Source organism: Gouania willdenowi, chromosome 17 (genome assembly GCF_900634775.1).
Source record: "Gouania willdenowi chromosome 17, fGouWil2.1, whole genome shotgun sequence".
Classification (NCBI taxonomy): Eukaryota; Metazoa; Chordata; class Actinopteri; order Blenniiformes; family Gobiesocidae; genus Gouania; species Gouania willdenowi.
Genome location: NC_041060.1, coordinates 11567385 through 11589438, shown reverse-complemented (window position 1 = coordinate 11589438; position 22054 = coordinate 11567385). Strand labels below are relative to the sequence as shown.

Here is a 22054-nt window from a genome sequence, read left to right as displayed (position 1 = left end):
GTATTTCACATGAAATCCTTCCCTCAAAGAGAAATCTGCTAATCACTGTACTCCACCCTCATCTCAACCCTTTCTTCACTTTATCTAGAATCTAATCTAATCTATGCACTCTTTCAAGTCAAACTTAGGACATATGAAAACTCTTTTTTGGGAGCCTAAAGTTAGATCAGCTGAGATATACTGTATGTGTGAATGTGGAGCTAAAGTGGTTTGATTTCTGTCAGTTGGGATGTGATTTATTAACAAGGTCCACATTGGGTTAAATTGGCTCTTTTGTCTCCACACCATGGAGAAAAGAAAGAAAAATGTAGTTTTTTTTTTCATGAGCCAAAACTTTTAATCATGAGTCTATATTTGATAATACAACTATAAATGGCTTTGTTGTCTGTTGTGAAAATACGCTGTTTGGTTTAAGTTGCTCAACTTTCAGATAGGAATTGTCGCCAAAGTGGTTGCGTCAAAGTAGCACAATCCAATCCAGATATGAAATAGAAACAATTTATTGACAGTAAAATGACATTTTATTTCATCGTCTTAAATTGAACAATTAATATTCAGACATTATCTTCTTATTTAACTCAAATTAAACACAAAATGATGTTGCCTTCAAGGCAATAAAAATGATAAATATAAGAAATATTTTTATAGTAAACGTTTGTATTATTAATACTGTATTATTAATACTAATATATTATGATTACATTGTTATTTAAAAAAAACAAGAATAGATAGAAATAATAAGTAACATAAATAAATAAATGAATACAAATCAAATAATTAACCTGCCTGTGTTATATACTGTATATATATAACATTTATGACATTTACTACAAAAGTCCCCTTTAAACAGGCATTTAAACTTTAAAAACAAGTCATAGTGCACACGTACCATTTTATTGAATTTTATTGAATTTAAATTCCTAATTTTTCCACACACCCCCTGCAATGTGCTCACGTACCCCTAGGAGTACGCGTACCCCTGGTTGGAAAACACTGACCTAAAAGACTATTCTGGAAGTAAATATACATTTTAATAGTGTGGGGAGCAGATTCATTTAACTGCCAATATGCTGGTTAAATATGCATGCTTTATATGTTGCTATTAGCATGTGTTGACCGACATTGTGTCATCAAATTCAAGTTCTTTTTGTTTTAGCCCTTCAAATACATTATCGAAAAAAATATATTCTTTACATAACGTTAGCCAATATAATTTTAACTGTATAGAATGTTGTACGCTATATTGTCTTTTTTTCTGCTCTGGAAGGACTTTAATCCAGGTGAGATGAGGCAAAATGGATCTTTTGAGAGTAAAGGTTGCAGACCCCTGGTCTAACAGAACAGAACAAGATCAGTTAAAGATGCAGTTTGTACTTTGACAGTCACCCAAATCTCATTACAGCCTTGATTTTCCTGTCATCATTGTACATTGTGTTCCCATCAGAATAACACCCAAGGCATTTTAGACTTAGATATAGATAAGACTCCAATCTTACAACACTTTCATACTCATGAGTCTGTTCCAGTGTTGCCAGTGTTACCAATGGGACAGATTCACTGGTCCTCGCAGAGTCCAGACACACTGAGTTGCATCAGGGCAGAAAAATGTCATGCTCAGCGACCATAGGGCTGTAATTACATAGGAGCTCTGCTGAGCTCTGCACGATGAATTTCAAGAGTGGAGACAACATGGAGCAAGGCAACAGAATAGGGCAAAAGTAAAGATTACAGCAGAATGGGAGGAGAAGGAAAGAATGGACTGTAAAGAGGGTCAAAAAGATGAAAAAAGGAGGATATTTAATGGTTAGGATGAAAGCAGGGACAACATGGCCCCTGACAGGTACAGGTTAGATCATAGTTTGGGCCTTAAAGTATTGTCCTGGTTATCTTCAATCATGTGACTCTAAAAAAAAAAAGTTGTTCTTGTTAAAAACAAAACGCTGTGGTGCAGTGTGACTGACACCTTGTGGATTTTACACATTATTACTTTAAGTAGCTTCCACTTCATTTGAACCGTCTTCTACAGCAGTTGTTCTCAACCTTGGGGTCGGGACCACATCTGGGGTCGCGAGACACTGTGTTGGGGTCACCAGATGCCTTCAAGAATTTATTTTTTTTTTTTTTTAGCTTAGTTTTACCCTTTTTCCTGCAACTACATAAAACTTGCCATATTTTAACCCATTTTCTTGCTTCTTTAAATGCATTTTTGCTACATTACTACGATTTCTGACACTTCATCAAATTGCACTGCCTTTTCTGCACATTTTTTCCACTTTAAGACATAAACCCTTCCCGCCACTTTCCCACCTAATGACACATGTTGACCCATTATTGTCACTTTTAACCTCTTTTCACCATATTTCATGCTTTTTTTGCATCCACAATTTGTCATGCCCATTATTTGCCAGTTTAAACTAGTTGTTTCAATATTAAATGTTTTTTTTTTTTTTAAAACACTTTATTTGTCCTTTTTTGCCCACTCGAATTTGCAACTTCTGTGCTTTTTAAAATCCCATTTCACCACTTTTTCACTTTTGACCAATTTTATTTGAGTTTAAAACATTTTTAGGATGACTATATACTATGGCTCCAATAATTAACTTCCTGGATAACAGTGGATATTATTCAGATAGCCCCAAAAAGCTCTCTCCTTTATTCCCCCTTATAGATGGCCCTGTCTCCACATGACTGTTCGTGTTCATCAATGTTCATGTCTGTGTTCAACCACATTCATGTACAGTGGGGGTCCCCAGTCTCTGGCACCTTTAGTTTGGGGGTTGCGGGCTGAAAAAGTTGAGAACCACTGGTCTACGGTAGGCAATGGGCACATCTAATGCTGACTGCATTCTAATAAACAAAAACAGTAACATTTGTCACATCAAACAACTAATGATTGGACAGGCTCAGAAGTGTAGAATCCCTGTTCTATGGATGCGTTTTAATTCATCCTGATTCAGAAAATCTACTAAATTCAGTTTTAAAAAGTAGAAAAAGCAACAAAACGTCAAACTTCAGTTGTTTTTATTTATTTTTACATTCACCACTGATAGGCGTACTCAAACAAGAAATTAAAAAACAAAGTCTTTGTACTAAAATGATGAACAAACGATTAAAAAACAATTTTAAAAGCATCGGTGAGAAAACTCATAATGCGACCTCCTTTCTCTGGCCTGTAATAAGACTACAGGGGACAGGAGGAGGAGAAGAAGGATAAAAGGTTTCAGTAAAGAATCGATTATAACAGGTATGACTGACAGACGTAGGCTCTCTCAAACAGGAAGTGACCTCACCATTAACAGGGGAGTTACTCAGTGCTGCCTTAGCAGTAGTTATTCAGCACTTGTTGAAAATAAAAACCCAAGAGCTGCCTCATTAAAAGACTTGATTCATAATAATCCTATAATGTCTGTACAAACTGCCAGAGACAGACAGAGAATGTCTGTAACTTTCTGATTTATGCAAACCTCTGCACACACAGCTGAGGTTTATCTTTAGGCAGGAACGGCAGGAGTAGCTTTAGTTTCTACTACATGCAGCAACAAAAGGATTTTGTTAAAGAACTGTTAAAACACTGAGGCAGCAATGATGACTGATTGCAAATCATAATATGGCACGTACACGTCAGGGACAGCAGACAGAAGGACGTAGATGTAAAGAGATAGAATCACCCAATGTGAAGTACGGCTGCATCATCAAGAAAAAGAAGAGGCGTAATGAGTACAAAGTAAAATAGATGGAGTTAGCCGTAGTGCAACACTGTAAAAACCAACCAGGTCCCCTTAAAGCGTGGCTGTGTGTGTGTGTGTGTGTCTGTGTGTGTGTGTGTGCACTGTATAAAGGAGAGAGAGTGAGCGCTAGTAATGACATGAATTGTTGGTCCATTTCCAGGCCTTCGTTTGTAACAAAGTACATGTGGTGAGAAGCTGATGGAAGAGGGCGGAGCCTCCTGAGCAGTTCTGATGATTGGCCTTTTAACGCCGTCGCTCCCGAGGTTCGCTGCGGCTGCGTGAGCGTTGTCCTCCACCTGAGCCGCTGCCTCCAGGCCTGCGATGGTTATCCCTCCGTTTGTCATTCTCTCTCTCCCTCTCTCTCTCCTTCTCTCTGTCCCTCTCTCTACCGCGGTCTCTGTCCCTCTCCTTCTCCTTCTCCCGGTCTTTATCTCTCTCTTTGTCTTTTTCACCCTCGCTCCGTTCTCCTGCTGTGTTTCCTGTAACTTTGATCTTCTCCTTGCGCTCCACCTCCTTTTTCTCCTCCTCTGCCTCTTCCTCCTTCCGCCGTTTCTCACGCTGTATTTTTCGTTCTGCTCTGCCCGCTACTTTCTGAAGATACTGAAGGAGAAGAAAAAAAACGGTTGAACTCGTAACTTCCATGGCTGCATTTGTTGTAAAAACAAAAATGAATCTCACCTGCTCTTCTGAGAGAGGGAGCCAGTATATACAGGGTGTTGCTTTAGTTTTGAGGAAAAGGTCGTCAAGCAGCTTAGCAGGTGGATCTTCAGCTGGTTTCTCTGTCAGAAGAAACAACAATGAAAACAACTGTAGCCGACTTCACAGGAGGAACAGAACGAAATGAGTTCAATGGTCAGCACTTTGTTTACAGCAGCATCTCTGTTCAAATCTACAGCAGCACCAAAGGCAGCTGGTCAGTTTCCTCAAAGACAGATTAAAGAGTCAAATCCTTGCACTGATTCAGGACTAGGGATGGATACCTAATTTAGTACCGACCAAATTCCTTCGGTACTACTTCGCGTAAAATCAAATGGTATCATGTTTCAGTACCGAAACGCATCCTTGCGACTGTGAGGGAGCTGAGGAGAGTAGGTCATTTCCCGTGTAGTACCTAAACACAACATTGCACGCACAAGAGCATGACGACGACGAGAGGATTCAGCACTGTCTGCATCACAGCTTTTTAAAATGTGATGCAGACAGAGCACCTGCCAAACCCCCGCTCCCTGCAAAAACATGACCGGTATAAATGTAAGCTTTACTCCGGAACAGTGTGCTGTACAATAGGGGTGGGAACCTCTGGGTACTTCACAATATGATACTATACGTTATACACAGCTCACGATAACGATTATCTGACAATATGACGATACTGCAATTATCAATATATTGGTCAGAAATCCATCTACGATAATCTATGACATAACAAGAAGAAAAAATTATTTGGTGAAAAAATAAAAATGTTATTTTATATCTCTGAAAGACAATAAATTGAAAAAGTGTCCAATGAACAGTGACACTATTTTAGTGTCAACATATCAATGTAAATGAATAAGTATCTCTGTAAACAAAAAAAGGGTCTTTCTTACCAGTGACACATTATAGTGCAATATTCCAGTAAACAATATATTGGTTCCTCAACAAACAGTGAAGACCTACCTGCACATTTTAGTGAAAAAGCAGAAAAGGTTTTGAAAATAATAAAATAAATCTTAAATAAAAAATAAATAAATAAATCGATACTTAGCGTAAGCATATCGATAATTGAACGTGCGAAAAAATATCGTCATATATCGCCATATCGAGGTATCATCACACTCCTACTGTATAGACTATAGGAGAGTTGGAGAACAAGCTGCTAAGTATAGATATATTTCCTGGTTCTGTGGTGTGCACACATGTGCTCCTGTGTCCAACAACCTGACAAAACAAACAGAAATGTCCGGTATTAATGAGAAAGTATAACCTTAACCTTGCGGCTGCACGGGCCGAACAAACAAATAAGGTTCCTCGGCACACATGGTTGTTAGGATAAACAGGATTAGAACCAACTAAGCTCTGGCACCAGCAATAGCACCAAACAAAAAACTTGGTCGAAAAAGGGTAGGTGCAAACCTATGTGCACTCGCACATAGGTTTGTGCAATATAGAGCCCTGTCACATAGAGCTGCTTTTTAATTTGTGCAATGTGCATTATTTAAAATAATAAAATGTTGGTTTGAAATATTTGTTGAAGTTTGTTGTTATTATCATTATCATTATGGTAAGGCAGGTGACTCAAATCCACCAGATCACTGTGTTTAAAATACACATAGCGGTATCAGTCAGTGCCACACAAAGCGTTTCTGTATTTGCAGATCACTTTTTACTCCACAGGTTTCCCACCACTGTCTGTAGATGGTGCTTTAGTTCATGTACCGTGTCTAATGTCTATGACTTACCCTTTTTATCTGCCTTCTTCTCCTTGCTCTTTCCTCTCTCTTTGCGTCTTCTCTCTCTTTGAGCATCTCTCTCCTTCTCCTCTCCTGATTTCCCAAACTCCCGAACTTTGTCCCGATCCCACTCCCGTTCTGCCCGTGCCCGCTCTCTGCGCTCCATCTCTCTCTCCCGCTCAGCCCACTGGTCTCGCTCAGGAAACAGCGAGGGCAGACCTGATGCTCTCCCACGCTGCTGATCCTCTGCTCCGGGTTTGACTGCTGCACCGAGCCCTTTGTGAAAGTCCAGCTAAAAGTGAAAGGCAATGATATGATCACCTAATGCAACACTACCACATGAGCAAGTAAGAAGAAATATAAACTCTTACTTCATCCTGCTGACAGAAGTCTACACTGAGCACTTTGGGATTGCTCTGAGGCCATTTCACTCCATGTAGAGCTGACCTTGTCGCTGCTGCTTCTTCTGGGCTGGAGTACTACACACAAAAAGAAGACAATGAAAAAGACCACCTTTGATCTTAAAGGGATCCTCCAGTGTTTTAACAAATGTGGCCTAAAACCTTTGAAATGTCCTTATTAGAAGAACTATGCTTAACAAAACATATTAGCATTATTTTGCATCATATACATTTCATTAACTTTTTAAAATGGGACTAGTTTACCGTTTTCAAGTCAGTGCCATGTTGAAATGTCGTCATTGATGACACCAATCGCCCCTTTCAGCCCATTGGGTTCTATACAATTGAAGGCATTCAGGATCAAAGTAGCACAAGTTGTCATTTTGACTGAAAAAGTTGCTAAATAATCCTGAATGCTTCACCTCCTATAAAAGTCAATGGTCTAAAAGGGGCGATTGGCGTCATCAATGACGTCATTTCAACATGGCGGCGCACAGGGTAAAGTAGTTCCAGTTTTAAAAGTTAATAAAACGAATATGGTGAAAAATAATGCATTTTGTTAGGCAAAGATCTTCTAATAAAGACATTTCAAAGGTTTTAGGCCACATTTGTAAAATCACTGGAGGACCCCTTTAATAAAAAGCAGGTGGTTCAGTTATAGAACTAGTGCAAACTTACAGTGGCGTAGCAGTGTGATTTAATTTTGTCGATCCAGAAACCCTCCTCAACCAGAGTACCTGTCCGACTCAGCAGCTCTTTAAGTTGTCCCAAAGTAAAGGGCCTGACCTGTAAGAGTATCATTTATTCACACATTAGATACGCAACATGTTGAATGTACGGGTAGCATAAAAAAAAATTTGTATGGTCAAAAAACAAGAATTCTCAAACACACAGTGACAACTTCAATCACACAACACTAGAAGTGTCCAAACTATGTCCTGCATGTTTTAGACATTTTCCAATAACACCTGATAGTGGCTTTTTACAGAGCTGCATAACACATTTATCAGATTTTTTACACATTCATTTTATTATAATGTATTATAATAGATTATGTGCACCAGCGTCATAGTGGAACTGTACTGCTGTTCGTACCTGTAACGGAAGTACAAAATGTATCACACAATCTTTTCAAGGCAATAGGTAGAAATGTGTGTGGACTCATTCTCTTTGATTTAGAGCGCTTCATCAACCATTAGCATTAAAAAAAAACTTAAAATGGATGTTTATTTTTTTCTCAAATCCTGCTCCATGCTCCTTTAAAGTAAAGGTGGTGATTTTATTTTTTTTAAATAATTTTTATTGATTTTATTATTGAAGAGTATGAATCGATTTTTTAAATTCCTAAAGATCAATTATTTACATTTTTGGAATTTGTAATAGAAAAAAAGGTGAATCTTCCTAATTTAGATTTTAATTACACAATACCATATTGAAGGTGCTGGAGTAGGGTGTTACTTAAAAGAGAAGACAAATAATTGTCGAATCGAATTGGGAAATTGAGCTGATTAACCATCCCTAATTAAAAGACTGCATACAGTACCGAGCTGCAATAGCACTGAGTTGGCAATTAATGACACAAAAAAAAGTTAAAGTTGCAATTACCAAAATCAAGAAAAACAGTGTAAAAAAAAAAAAAAGAAGAAAAGAAAAAATTAAATAACAGGAGGATAAAAAAACCCTGCTCCAGTCAATAAAATATTGATTTTCATTTTTACATGAACTTGTGAATTTGCTGCAGGATTCAACATTTAAAAAAAAATGTGAATAATAAAGCTTAGCTGTTCGCAGAACAAAGTTTAGAAGCAAAAGCCAAATTAGTTTTTGTCATTTTCAAAAATTCTGTCATATACTATATCAAACACTAAACATACTGTAAATAAAAAAAAACATTATTAAACAACTAGATCCTGGTGCTAGTTTAGAATATGTTGCTCACCAAATTGCAGATGTGTACAATAGTAGAGACTTTGCCCCGGGGGGGTGATGGCTGTCGGGCTGTACGAACAGGGTCATCGATTGTGATGGAAATGCCAGTTTTTTGCTGGCTGATGGCGCGACGAATGAGGGTGTCGCTGGGTGTCACTAGGACGAGACGGAGCATAATGGTCATTATTTCCTTCAGATGGTATGTATGAATCTATTTAATCAATAACAAATCATAAGTTTTTAGATGCTAAAACCTCCGTAAACATCATTTAAAGAGATCATTTTACCAGTGTTGGTTTCTACAGCATTGCTGGTACGTGTTGGCGATGGGCTTTCAATGGCTTTAGAAACAGACGTCTCCATTGGTATTTCATTAACCTTCATCTTTTCATCATCTTCTTGAAGATCTTCCTCGAGCTCTTCCAGGCGGCTCCTCTTTACTTCATTTTGCCCATTTTCCTGGTTTTCTGAATGCACCACCTTAAATAAATGAATCAACACAGATATTAATCAATGTGAGGAAACAACACAATCAAGTAAAAAGTACAGCAAGTAAAGCACAGGTTTGTGTTTACCAGTCAAAGCTTTACTGGTTTTGATGATTACTAAAAACTTAAGTGGGAGAGCAGCAACACATACTTGGGTCACAGTGCGCCGAATCTGAAGGTCTTGATCAGGGCACTCTTCATCCTCCTCAGCTCCAGAAAGGACAACTTCATCTGGATGAAGATCCACCACAGCCTCCTGAGCCAGACTCGGCTTTATGTCTGGAATTAGAGACTAAAAGCAAAACAAAATGACTCAGAATGACGGTAAAGCCTCTTCTCACGATCAAAAATCCAAAGCAAACAGTTGGCTCCATGCAGACATACCTTGAGTGATTCGGTGGTGATGCTGATTGAGGGTTTCTTGGCAGTGACCGCTGTGCTGGAGCCCCACCTCCTCTTACGACCAGCCCCAGCCCCAGCATCCTGTTCACCCTCTGTACAACTCGAGCCTGGGGATGACTTACTGCCTGTGAAGACACATATATAGTGTTTTTCACATTCAGCAAAATCTTAAAATAAAAAGAAGCAGTCATGCGTAGTCCAACACTAAAATAATAGTAAGGATAATCATTTATTAAATAACTGAACCAAAACACCCTTTACACAAATAACTGGTGACAATTAAAGATTATTAGTAATTGCCAAATGGGAGGGAGTACTTACTGCCAATAGAGATTTTGCGAGCTGAGAATGCTTTAGGAGTCTGAAACAAAAAACATAAAAAAACAATCATGAATGAATGGAAGATGTAAGATGCAGACAAGAGTATGGATAAAGTTAGCGAAAGCTGGAACATTTACATGAAGGGGCAAAATTTCACAATTTCAATTTTAAAAAATTGAAAATGTCTTTGGATACTCTCTTTTTTAGGATCATTATTATTCTCTAGTGATGTCATTGAGCTTCACCTTTTTTTTAAAAAAAATACCCGTAAACATTTCATACTGCAACTAATTTCCATTAAACTTTAAAAGGAAAGTATATAAATTCAACAACACTAAAAAAAAAAAAATTAAGAAAAAGTATAACAATCCTTGTGCCACTAACACCTAATGTTTACTGGTTTGCTACTGTCCAATTGCAACTGCATGTACTGTATCTAGGCAACAAGGGTCCAATTAAAGTTTTTTTGGCATGTTAGGATGGGTAAGCTTTTAGGTTATGTTTCAGTTCAAAAATTAATCAGGTCCTTTTTGCTTGACGTTATCGCAATAATAATAATTAAAAAAAAACTTGTGATGAAACGATCTCCCTTCCTAAAGTTTTAAAACTCTCCCATGGTAGTGCAGCCTTGAGGGCTGATCTGCATTAAACTCTGGGTTCATGGTAACAGTAAAACATGCATAGTAGAGGTAGTACAATTCAATTCATGGTGCAAAACCAGTCATTATCACCTACAGATTGAATGACAGCTAATTAAAAACTGAAAATCCTAAAACTGATTATTTTGTCTAAAAACCAAATAAAGAGATAATGCTGGTGCCTTACCTCCTCGCTGGACTCTGGAAGCTTCTCATTGTCTGCATTGGAAGTTTCTTTGATCGACCTGAAAAGAGGAAAATCATTTTTGTAAGGATTCAATTCAGACAAATGTATAGAGTGAATACTGCAATGACAAGGCTGAAAACTCTACCTTTTATCGTTCTTCTCCTCCTCTTCATTGCTGTTCTTTTTTCCCTTATTTATATCTCTTTTGGGAGACGATTCGATCAACATTTTCTGAACCTTTAAAAAAAACGAGACAATTCAAAAATAAACAAGAAGACATAGTCATCAACATCCCCCGCCAGATTGGTTGTCATTATAACTCACAACCTTTTCCTAAATGTTCTAAATCTATGAACTTAGATGTATACATAATATTTTGTGGCAGGGAATAATAACAATAGCAAGCAGTTATGAAAGGGGGCCACTCAACATAAATGTTTGTTGTTTATGTTGTAATAAGCTACGCCAACTTTGACCAATCATGTTTAACTTCGAGATATGGCCTCAGGAGCAACCCAGGGTCATACCCACCAAATTTGTTAAAAATCGGTCTTGACATTTAAAAGATATAAATGTCCCAAATATGCAGCGCCCCCTAATGGCATACAGTATTCAAATTTGGCTCATACCCCCACAGTCACATGCCAACCAAGAATCTCAGATTTGGTGGTGTTAGTATTTATTTTGACCGAGATAAGCAACAGCTAGCTCAAAAACTTCACTCATAATAATTTGCGCATATTTTTAATAAAATTATTTCCCCAACTTCAGATCAGGTCCAACTGAAGACTCTACGTGCAAAGTTTCACAGTGATTGGACATAATCCCACGGAGGAATTAGAAAAAGTAGGTTTTGCAGTTTTTGCGATTTTGCGACAACAAAACTCGAGGTGAAAATGGGCGTGGCCTCGCTCAGCTGATTCAGTGCTATTCAGGGAAATCTGTGGATATGAGATTTTTGAATGTGCGACATACGATGTGGGAGTTATAGGCCAAAACGCATCGACCTTGGTTATAGCGCTACCTGCTGGCGGACATATGTGAGTCTCGAACTCCATCAAGGTATTGATACCTTGAAGCCACACACTGAATTTAGTTATCCCATCTTAAACAGTTTCTGAGAAACGCTGTCCACTTTAACTCGGACGGACGGAAGGAGCTCAAACCTATATCCCCCTTCTACTTCGTGGCAGGGGTTAATAAATGGATGTTTTAGGGACAGAACATATGAAAAAGGTACACAGGATCATTTTAATACCAAACAAGTACAAGTTTCACAGCAATTGCTTAATAATAAAAGAGATTAATGATGTTTTTGATTCAATGATAAAAATCAATCATTTACTTACTACTTTTATTTTGAAAAGTACTGTTTTAAATTGACTGAATTAGCATTTAAATCTTCAAAGCATGATTTTGTGATGAACATTATTAATGTTTAAACTAGTTTAAATGTATGCTGAATATAACCAACTGACCTTGGTATCAGAAGTGTTGTTACTCTTTCCTGCAGACATGTTTATTTTACATAAAGATGGTTCACTGGTTTTATCTTGAGTCTTCTTGGTGACTGGTGAGGGATCTCTTTCACGTTTCCCCTCCTGCGAGAACAACAAAATACATTACACTTAAGGTGTGCGATCTGATGACACTAGAACCTTATGAATTAAAACATGATGACAATCTGCCTGTAGTTCACATTTTATCCCTTGCGGTGTCGTGTCTGTGTGCCATACGTCTGTGGCCCATACACAGCACATCCAAAGGTTTTTTTCTCTGCCAATCACACCATTTGCAACTTAAGTCAGGCTCATGTCAGCACTATAGGCACACTGAACCAGTATTAAGCGCTTAAACAGTGCAGAAGTACACTCCGCTCCCCCTCCCTCCCAGTGTACAGATACGCTGCTGTGCTGCTTTCTCTGTGCAAGCGGCTGTCTGTCAAAAGTTCAGTGCAGCTGTCTATCTGTCCTCTGTTTAAACTCCTTCAGTTCTGAGTGTTGGAAACACAGAGAAGTTTGAGGAAACACTGTCCGCCGCAGCAGAGCAATATGGCTCTGCTGCTGCTTCTTAAAGGAACTATGTCCTAAATGTGGTTTACTTTAAAAATTACTTTCAGCAACTTAGAGCTGCCCTGAAAGAAGCATCACTACAGAATTTAATCAAACATTTCAGCCTGAATGAAGGAAAAAGTCAAAAGTGGCACAAAATGTTATTGAGCTGCTAGTGATTAGTAAAAGGGTCTTTGTGGCATTTTTCCCCACTGACTGTGATCCATTCTTGTCTTTACTTGTAAAACTATATTGAAAATAAAAAATAATAAATGGAGTTTATATTATTGCCATTTTGAGGAAAAATATAGAGATATGAATAATGGTCCTTATCATCCAGGCATAATGTAACCAAAGCAGTAACGTTATATCTTGTAAAGGATATGATTGTCCAAACTGTGTGAAATGAGGGGTTCATTAGACTGCTTAAAGTAGGATTTTATTAACATGAGTGTGTTACCTCAAAAACAAATGGAAATCACGAGACTGATATGCTGCCTTGTTATGTAGCAAGTAGGGATGTAACGATTAATCGTAAGGCAGTTAAAAATCGATTCATAGGTATCACGATTCACATCGATACTGTGAAAATTGAATTGCAATACTTCCTTTAACCAGCAGAGGGCGCCATCCAGAAGTGTTGGCGGCGGGCGGAATCTGCTAATACTTTCTTTATGGCCGCCATCTACTTTTAAACATGTTCATAAATGATTCCTTACCCCTTTAGCACCAAAAAATATCTGTAATATTACGTGAATATCTGTAAAAGTCACGTTTTTCTATTAGCTCTGTCTGCTAGCATAGCATCTCTTCTTCACTGCAAGATATCTGCATGCCAACCGACCACTGGGTTACGAGCGCCCACTGCTGGTTCAAGTCCAATTGTTAAGGCACAAAATACATTTTCAGTTGAACTTTTAAAAAGAAAAAGAACTATTATGCAGTTTTGCATTGTTTACTATAGAACCAGAATTTAAATTAATAGGCTTCTTCTTCATTTGTATTATTCCTTTATTTATTTCATTCAAGATTTATTTTTAGTTAAATTGCATTGTTTTGAATAGTTTATCAAGGGATTCTTTTGACAATGAAAAATAAAAGGAAAACAGTATAGTTTTTTCCCCCAAAAAATAAAGGAATATTTTTCTGTCATCATTTTTCTACAGTCCCATTTTGTAAAATAAATCGTGAGCGAATCGTAGCGTGAACCCAGTATCGTGAATTGAATCATATCGGGAGTTGAGTGAATCGTTACATCCCTAGTAGGAAGTGTTGCTAATTCTACACCTCTTTAGTTTTAGTTTGATGCCAACTATATTTGGAACCAGCTGGATAAAATGCTTACATACATTTTTTAAAATGTTTGAAAATTACCCTGACTTAAATGATCTTTTATCCATTTAGGGTGACAATTTTAAGTAGGTGAATTGGTTTTATTTTATTGGTAAATTATTTTAAAATAGTCTAAATGATCTGAATGAAAAAAATCTTGATAAAATCGTGATTTTACAAAGTAAAAATTGTGATATGATTTTTTTTCCTTACCGCCCATCACTAATTACACTTCATCGTGACTGTACCTGGTCTGCGTTTCAAACATCATTACTGGAATGTGGTAATAAAGAAGAGTGCACAAGAAATGACGCATGTCGCAACGGATGCAGAGAATCTGCTTAGAGACAAAGAAGTGCACAGAGGCATAAAAACAAGAGCAGAGCTGACAGTGAGAGACTGTCAGGAACAAACTTCACTTTGATAAAGCAGAAAAACTGTTCTTCATCAAGAATTTGGGGTGCATTCACACTGGTATAGTACCGGACTAGGTCCGAATGGGGGAAGACAGGTGATAGTTTTATCATGTCGTTTGGCTCGGTTTGTGTTCAGAAAGCAACTTCTGATCCGCTCCAAACAGCCTCTGGTGCAGTAGCGTCAGATAAATAGATAAAGCAGAAAAGCTGTTCTTCATCAAGAACTTGGGGTGCATTCACACTGGTTTAGTCCCGGACTAGGTCCGAATGGTGATAATTTTATCATGTTGTTTGGCTCGGTTTGTGTTCAGAGCACAACTTGAAGGCGGCGTTACTGGAGTAGAGACTTCTCTAGGCAGAAAAACAGAAACCTGAAGAAGAGGCTCTCAACAATGGGGCAAAGCAAGCGCTCAAGAGTGGGCAGCAACTCTCCTAGGAAACAGACCGGGCCGTGTCATGTAGAGCAAACATGTCGGTGGTGTGGAACATCTTCGGAGTATATGAGAAGGGTAAAACAATGCAATGGGAGCATCTACAAAAAGTTTCATCACGACAATGACGTCATTGATCGGATTGGAGAATTAAGACATTACAGCTGATCACAATAAGTGCATAAAACGCAAAATATCGGCCGATGTGATATAGCGATCACATCCGTGTAAAGCCTACTATTTTCATGTCAGATTGATCTTTCCATTTTAGAACGTGAATTACGTTCTTTTTGTCAGTTTTCTATGATTGCAGAAATTCAGAGGTCCCGAATATGTAGTTAATTTGGTACAAAAACTTTCAAATGGCGTGAACTATTGAGCTGAAAACATTGTATTTAATTAGTTACGTCGTTATTAAGAACAATCACACCGTGCACAAGCATGTAACACCCTTTTTAACATCTGTGATTGTATGTCTTTTTTCAGTAAAGGATGAAAGATTATCAATCATGAAAACTCACTCTTTTGCCTCTGGAAGTAGCGCGGGTTTTCTCTTGAGAAGATGTAGAAGACCCAGAGGACTGAGATGATGAGGATCCAGAATCGGACTCAGAAGAAGAGGAATCATTAGATGATGATCTTCGTCTGTGTCTTTCCTCTTTCTTTGCATCTCTTCCTCTCTGGGAATCCTTGCTTTGATCTTCTTCCTTTAAGCTGGACTCCTTCACAACATGTTCAGTCTTTGCTGAAGCTGCCTGCTCTTCATTCTCTAATGCAATCCTAGTGGCCGCTTCCTCTTTAAGAAGCATAGAGGTGCCTGTTTCTGGCAGTGATGTAGCCTCTTTCTTATTTTTTGATAGACTTTCCTTCTCAGCCGACAGCCTGCGCCTCTCTACCTGTTGTTCCGTGAGACTGGTGTGCGAAGACATTGGTGAGGAATGAGGCTGAGGGGTGTCAGAGAATGTGCGGGGCCGCTTGATAACCATGGCGTGAGATGAGGTTTGGGGCTGCATTGGGGAGTCCCGAGAGAATCGCTGTTTCCTGACTTGAAAGGGCGGTGATAGAGGTGTTGGTGACATGGGTGCACCAGACTCTGCAGCACGGGCTTCACCCAGGGCATCTGGAGCACGGACACCTTCCTGTTCTCCTGCATCTACCGGTGACTTTAAAGCTGGTCCTGTAGAGAGGGGAGGAGTGGGCATGGGGGTGAGACCAACCTCTCGACCACGTTTGGATGGAGGGAGGTGACTCTCCCTCTCCTGTTCAGCTATCCTAACGCTTTCTTTTTCATGGTTGTCCTTTTCCTTCTGCATAGTTTTCTCTTTCAACATTTCATGTTCAAGAGCATTCTCCTTTTCTTGCTCTAAAGCTGCCGGCCTCTCTTTCATTTCCTTCTCGAGAGCGGCCTCTCTCTCTGACTTCTCTCTCTCCTCTTTCTCTTTCTGTAGGGCCTTTTGGCTGTCTATTCTTTCTTGTTTTAGTTTTTTCTCTCTTTCGATTCTTTCTTGCTCTTCCTTCTGTTTCATCAATCTCTCCTTTTCTAAAGATTTTTCTTTTTCAATTCTCTCCCTCTCCAACCTTTCCTGCTCTAAAGCTCTTTCCTTCTTAATACGCTCCCTCTCTAAACGTTCCTGCTCAAGAGCTCTTTCTCTCTCAATCTTTTCCTTCTCTAACCTTTCCCGTTCAACTCTCTCATTCTCCAATCTTTCCTGCTCCAGAGCTCTTTCCCGCTCTAGAGCTTGTTTCTTCTCAATCCTCTCCTTCTCCAATCTCTCCTTCTCAAGAGCTCTTTCTCGCTCTACTCTCTCCTTCTCTAACCTTTCCTGCTCTAGAGCCCGTTCCTTATCCAATCTTTCCTGCTCTAGAGCTTGTTCCTTCTCAATTCTCTCCTTCTCCAACCTTTCCTGCTCTAGAGCTTGTTCCTTTTCCAACCTTTCCTGTTCTAGAGCTCGTTCTTTCTCCAATCTTTCCTGCTCTAGAGCTTGTTCCTTCTCAATTCTCTCCTTCTCCAATCTTTCCCGCTCTAGAGCTCTTTCCCGCTCTATTCTCTCCCTCTCCAACCTTTCTTGCTCGAGAGCTCGTTCCTTTTCCAATCTTTCCCTCTCCAATCGTTCTTGCTCCAGAGCTTGTTCCCTATCAACCCTTTCCTGCTCTAGAACTCTCTCCCTCTCCAACCTTTCCCGCTCTAATCTCTCCTTCTCCAACCTTTCCTGCTCCAGAGCTCGTTCCCTCTCAAGCCTTTCTTTCTCCAATCTTTCCTGTTCTAGAGCTCTTACCCGCTCTACTCTCTCCTTCTCCAATCTTTCCTGTTCTAGAGCTCTTTCTCGCTGTACTCTCTCCCTCTCCAATCGTTCTTGCTCCAGAGCTCGTTCCCTCTCGACCCTCTCTCGTTCCAACCGTTCCTCCTCTAGGGCTCTTTCCTTTTCAATTCGTTCCCTCTCTTTTCTCTCAGCCTCCAGAGCTCTCTCCCTTTCTAACTGCTCCTCAAAGGCCTTTTTTCTCTCCTCTCGTTCTCGCTCCAAAGATCTTTCTATTTCTTCTCTTTCACGCCTTTCCTTCTCTTTCCTTTCTCTTTCCAAGCGCTCCTGCTCCAGAGTTCTCTGTCTCTCCAGCTCTAGGGCTCTTTCTCTGGCTAAGGCTTGTGCTTCCCTCTCTTTCGCTAAAGCTTGCTCTCTCTCCTGTCTCTCTCGTTGTAAGGCAAGTTCTCGCTCTTGCTGCAAAGATCTTTCCCTTTCTTCCGCTTGTTGGCACTGAACTCTCTCTCTCTCCAGAGCTCTCTCTTTTTCCTCTCGCTCGAGAGCGAGGCTTCTTTCTCGCTCTTCCTCCAACTCCCGTTCTCGCTCGAGTTTTCTGAGCATCGCTAGCCTTTCCTGCTCAGCTGCTTTTTCTTTTTCTATCTCAGCCTCCCTTGCTCTGTCCCTTTCTTCTGCAGCAGGGGCTTTAAGAACACTCACTGATGCTTGATTATGAGCCGTATGTGCTCCTGCAATACCCTTAGTGGTGCCTGGGATTATTGGTACGCATCCTGCAGTGGTAGCTGTGTGGGTGATTGCAGATCCACCCATAGATAAACTACTATGCTGCCCATTATCGCCTTCCCCATCTGCACCATGCCAACCCGCACGAGAAAAAGCTCCCTCTGACTCCATTTTACGTGCAAGAAGGGTCAGTGGGCCAGGCTTTCGTTCAGCATGTGCACCCCTTTTTGGCTCAGGACTGCTACTGCGGCTGCCACTGCTGGAAGAACCAGAGCTAGAAGTACTGGGTGAACGCCTAGGTGGAGCAACATCTGGACTAGGAGGGCTCTGCTTAGGGGTGTCGGGCAGGGGAAATGATAACTCTGGAGGTGGGGATGGAGGAGGAGTTGGTTGGCGAAGTTGAGGAGATAAAAGGGAGGGGATGTGTTGCTGCTGGGGTTGACAGGATGCTCCAGACCTCTCCCTCACTGCGGGCGCTCTGGCCTGCTCCCTGAGATTTCTCCTTCGGGCGCTGCTGTCCCAGTCTTCGTCATCAGCATCCTCCTCGTCTTCGTCACTATCCTCGTCGTCGCTGTCGCCTGCAACCTCGCCAGATGCCGGGCCCCTCTCTGGTAGGTGCTCGGCAGCAGGCACACGCATCCCAACAGAGCCAGAAGCAGGTTGGACAACCTCCTGGTTCTTGTTACCCTGCCCCTCATTTACTCCACAAAAAAAACCTTCTCCCCCAGAAGGACCTGGAGGCTTGTGGGTCTCAGGCATTGCAGGTGTAACCTGAAAACAGAAAAGATTTTACACTTGGACCTTAGATACATGATTTTTAATATTTGTTCATTTTCAACGTGTACACCAGGGGTTTCAAACTAATTTTAATTTAGGGGCCAAATACAGACCAGTTTGATCTCAAGTGGGCCACTGATTTTAGGTTGGGGGAAAAAGTGAAATTTTAATATAGGTATAAATTATATATAAAGTATATAAGAGGCCAACAATATCTAAGTATTAACTGAACCTAAACTTAAATTAATTTACATTTCCTTGATATTATGAATACTTGTTATTTAATTTAGTAGAATAAATATGCAGGATTTTACAAAAAAAAAATTCCACCAATTTTAAATAAAAAATTTGTGTGATATAAGCATTGGAAATTTGTAATATTGTATCCACACGTATTTGGAGGGGCTGAGATATCTACAACTGAATTATTTTGTAATTTACACAATGATACATATTTTTTCTTTCATTTTTACTTTCTCCTATGGGCCGAATTAGATGCTCTAAAGGGCCAGATTTGACCACTGGGCCTCGAGTTTGACACGTATGATGTACACATTCAAATTTACAGAGAATTTTCAACAAAACAGTGAAAAGTGTGATCAGTCAAAATAAGCACAAAATAAGTACTGCCTAACCTGGGCTGAAGGAGGACATGACGCACTGTTGTTAAACTCTGCACGGTCTTCTTGATCTGTTCACAAAAGACATAAGAACAAAACCATAAGTCTTTGAATGATAATAACTTGTGCTTAACTTTTAGCAATTAAGAACATGCAACAGTTACCATTTGTTTCGTATGCTTCCCGAGCTTCTCTCTCCAGACGCTGCCTTAGGAGCTCCTGCTGCTTAGCCAGATACTGCTTAATAAAGCTGTTTTGGCTCATTTCCTCTCCTATCTATATGCAGAAAATAGGTATTTATTAATGATGCTTCAACCCTGATAGTCCAAGAACACACAATATCAATTATTGTATTCATCTTAATTATTGTACTTTTTTGAAACAAAGTATTAAAAAGACTTACCTGAGAGTTTGGCTGAAGTCCAACATGAGCAGTGGAGGTCCTTTGCAAATTCTCCAGCATTAGGGCCTATTGTGAGACAACAGACATTATTTGTAAGCCATGTATATTAAGGGTCAACACATTTCTAACAACTCGACAACAGTTTCTTAAAAAAAAAACATGGTTTGTTCCAGGTCAGAAGCAAATACAAAATAAGGTATTTACAACCTACTACACAATCAACATTGATTGTACGCAAACCTGACAAGTACTAAGGCAGGGATATACGCATAAATTATGCAGCTTAACCTACTGATTTTTGAGTTTCTTTGTTATTATTCTTGTAAAGAATAATAATAAAAAACAACTTTAAATGACAGCTTGAAAATTTGGTCTTGGATGTTCTTTGAGTTTTGCTTCATATTATCCAAAATAAGCTTTGTTTTAGTCAACTAAGGACTCAAAAAAAATAAAAAAAGAAAGTAATTTTAATGCAGAGGATTATCTGTGATTTATTTCTAAAATAAAAACCCAGTTTTCATTTGTCCTTTGCGAAGCATAAAAAAACTAATCCTAAAAGATCAGTAAGAGAACATTGGGGTGTTGCAATGAATAGTGTGATGTAATAAAGTGTATGTTCACATTTTTTGCTAAGTCACATAACAATTGTGACTTGAATGAATAGTATATTATCTAGTAAAGTTGCTTTGTAGTTGGTAATAGTGTAAATAACAGCCAACTTGGCCTATTATTTATGTGGATTTCAGTTGAGCACTATGTAATTACAAGTTAAGTTGGTGTGCAGCAGCTTCCATAAGAGAAAATTAAGTGTAAGTTAAGATAAATCATAGATTAATATTTTAAGATTATTTATGCTTGTTTTTTATGCTAATGTTGGATAAAATATTAAATTTTTGATATTTTCTTTTGGATTTGGATTTATTCTATCTTTTTTTATAGTACTAGTGGACAATACGTGCTAGCATTTGCACATTAAAAACAACACCGGCATACGACCTGCAAACTTAATTTACACTACAAACAATACATAGACACCATGAACATAATTGTAAAGCAATTATTAAATCACAGCTGTCAGCCTTTTATTTACACATTATATTGAATGTCTTAATGTGTTGCCATTGTGGGCCCCTTGCACACGCTGTTTGGTTTGTTTTTCCTTGTACTTTACTGTGTCCTTTCCTGCTTTTACCGCAAGTTTAGGCTTTATATGATGTTCCCGTGATTGAAATATAGACATTGGATGATAAAGTGCTGCCAAATCGACCAAAAACCTTTAAAATTGAGCAATGTTAGTGTGCAGAACAGCTCACTCTAATATTGTTGACGGTAACAGGCTGTACACACAGCACAGCAGCAGCAGGCGAGACACTCACGACGTTAGCCACTGGAAGCTAACAAGCTAACAAGACAACATAAACCCCGCATACACTCTGAAATTAAACACAAGTTTAAACCAAGTTGTCTGTTTGCAGCTAGACGTGCACCTCTGCAAAACGAGACCGCCCCTAACCCACAATGTGCCGCACACAGACACAACGCCCGCTGTGCTCGTTACCCGCGATAAACTCAACCCCAGCTCGGCTCTACCGACATACAGCCGTCGGCCCTCAAGCTCCAGCATCAGTCACTACATGGCTGACGTTAGCTCCGGTGCTTCGCAGTGAAAACTCACCCCTTTGAGTCTTTTAATAAGCGCATTTTTCTGTCCGCTTTTTGACAGTCCTCGCTCCTCCAGGGCCGCCTTTAAATCCGCCACTCGAAGTGACTGGAGCGGTCTCCCGTCCAGCGTAACGTCTTCGAGGTCCGCCATTTTCCGTTCCTCTGCTCCGTTCCCAGCGAGAGCAACGAGCAGAGCAACGCCTTCTCTCACTCGGCGTCACGGAGCACGATGTGTCCGCTATCAAACATCAAAGTGCGCCTTTGTTTCACTGTGTTCAGACTCCAGGCTAAAAAACATGCATATCCAATTCTCATGGCCATTTATGATTAAATGTAGTTTTCATACTAATAGTTTTGTAGTTGTTTTTTTTTTTTTTTTTCCACAACTGTTGCACAAATTCTGCGCAAGGCTGATGGTTTATACCAGTAGTTCCCTACCAGGGGTACGTGTACCCCTAGGGGTACATGTGCACCTTGCAGGGGGTATTTGGAAACATTTATTAATTAATTTCCAGCATAATGAGAAATTTTATAAGCCTATTTAAGACACTTAGCGTTCAATGTGTCAAAATATCATGTTGTGCGACTGTATGGCCATTACTGCTGTTTTGAAAGAAATATTTAAAATTATTTTAAAACTATTACATTCAATTTTCTGCCCTATTTTAGTTATATTATAGTCCTGAATAAGATTTCCAAGTATTTCTATTTTTATTCCATCATGATATTTATACAAAATTTGCCCGATGATGCCTATTTTATGAAATATCATACGGTGAATATCCTTATATCATTGACCCATCAATCGATGGCAGTTCACCTGAACCAATAACGCCCAAACTTTGAGCATCTACAGGA

At 39.4% G+C, this 22054-nt stretch overlaps 1 protein-coding gene across 1 annotated transcript; it reads right to left on the bottom strand.

The window, feature by feature from the left end:
* Positions 1-3004: 3004 nt before the first annotated feature.
* On the bottom strand, positions 3005-21497 carry acin1a (apoptotic chromatin condensation inducer 1a). Its single transcript, XM_028472369.1, has 18 exons — positions 21210-21497; positions 19535-19600; positions 19296-19407; positions 19147-19202; positions 15278-18505; positions 12005-12127; positions 10672-10763; positions 10527-10584; positions 9702-9741; positions 9363-9505; positions 9130-9270; positions 8778-8970; positions 8501-8646; positions 7240-7347; positions 6532-6639; positions 6170-6452; positions 4407-4507; positions 3005-4328 (listed from the first exon to the last, which is right to left on the bottom strand). Exons 1-18 carry the CDS (start codon positions 21345-21347, stop codon positions 3972-3974), a joined length of 5493 nt encoding a protein of 1830 aa, XP_028328170.1. The 5' UTR covers positions 21348-21497; the 3' UTR covers positions 3005-3971.
* Positions 21498-22054: the final 557 nt, after the last annotated feature.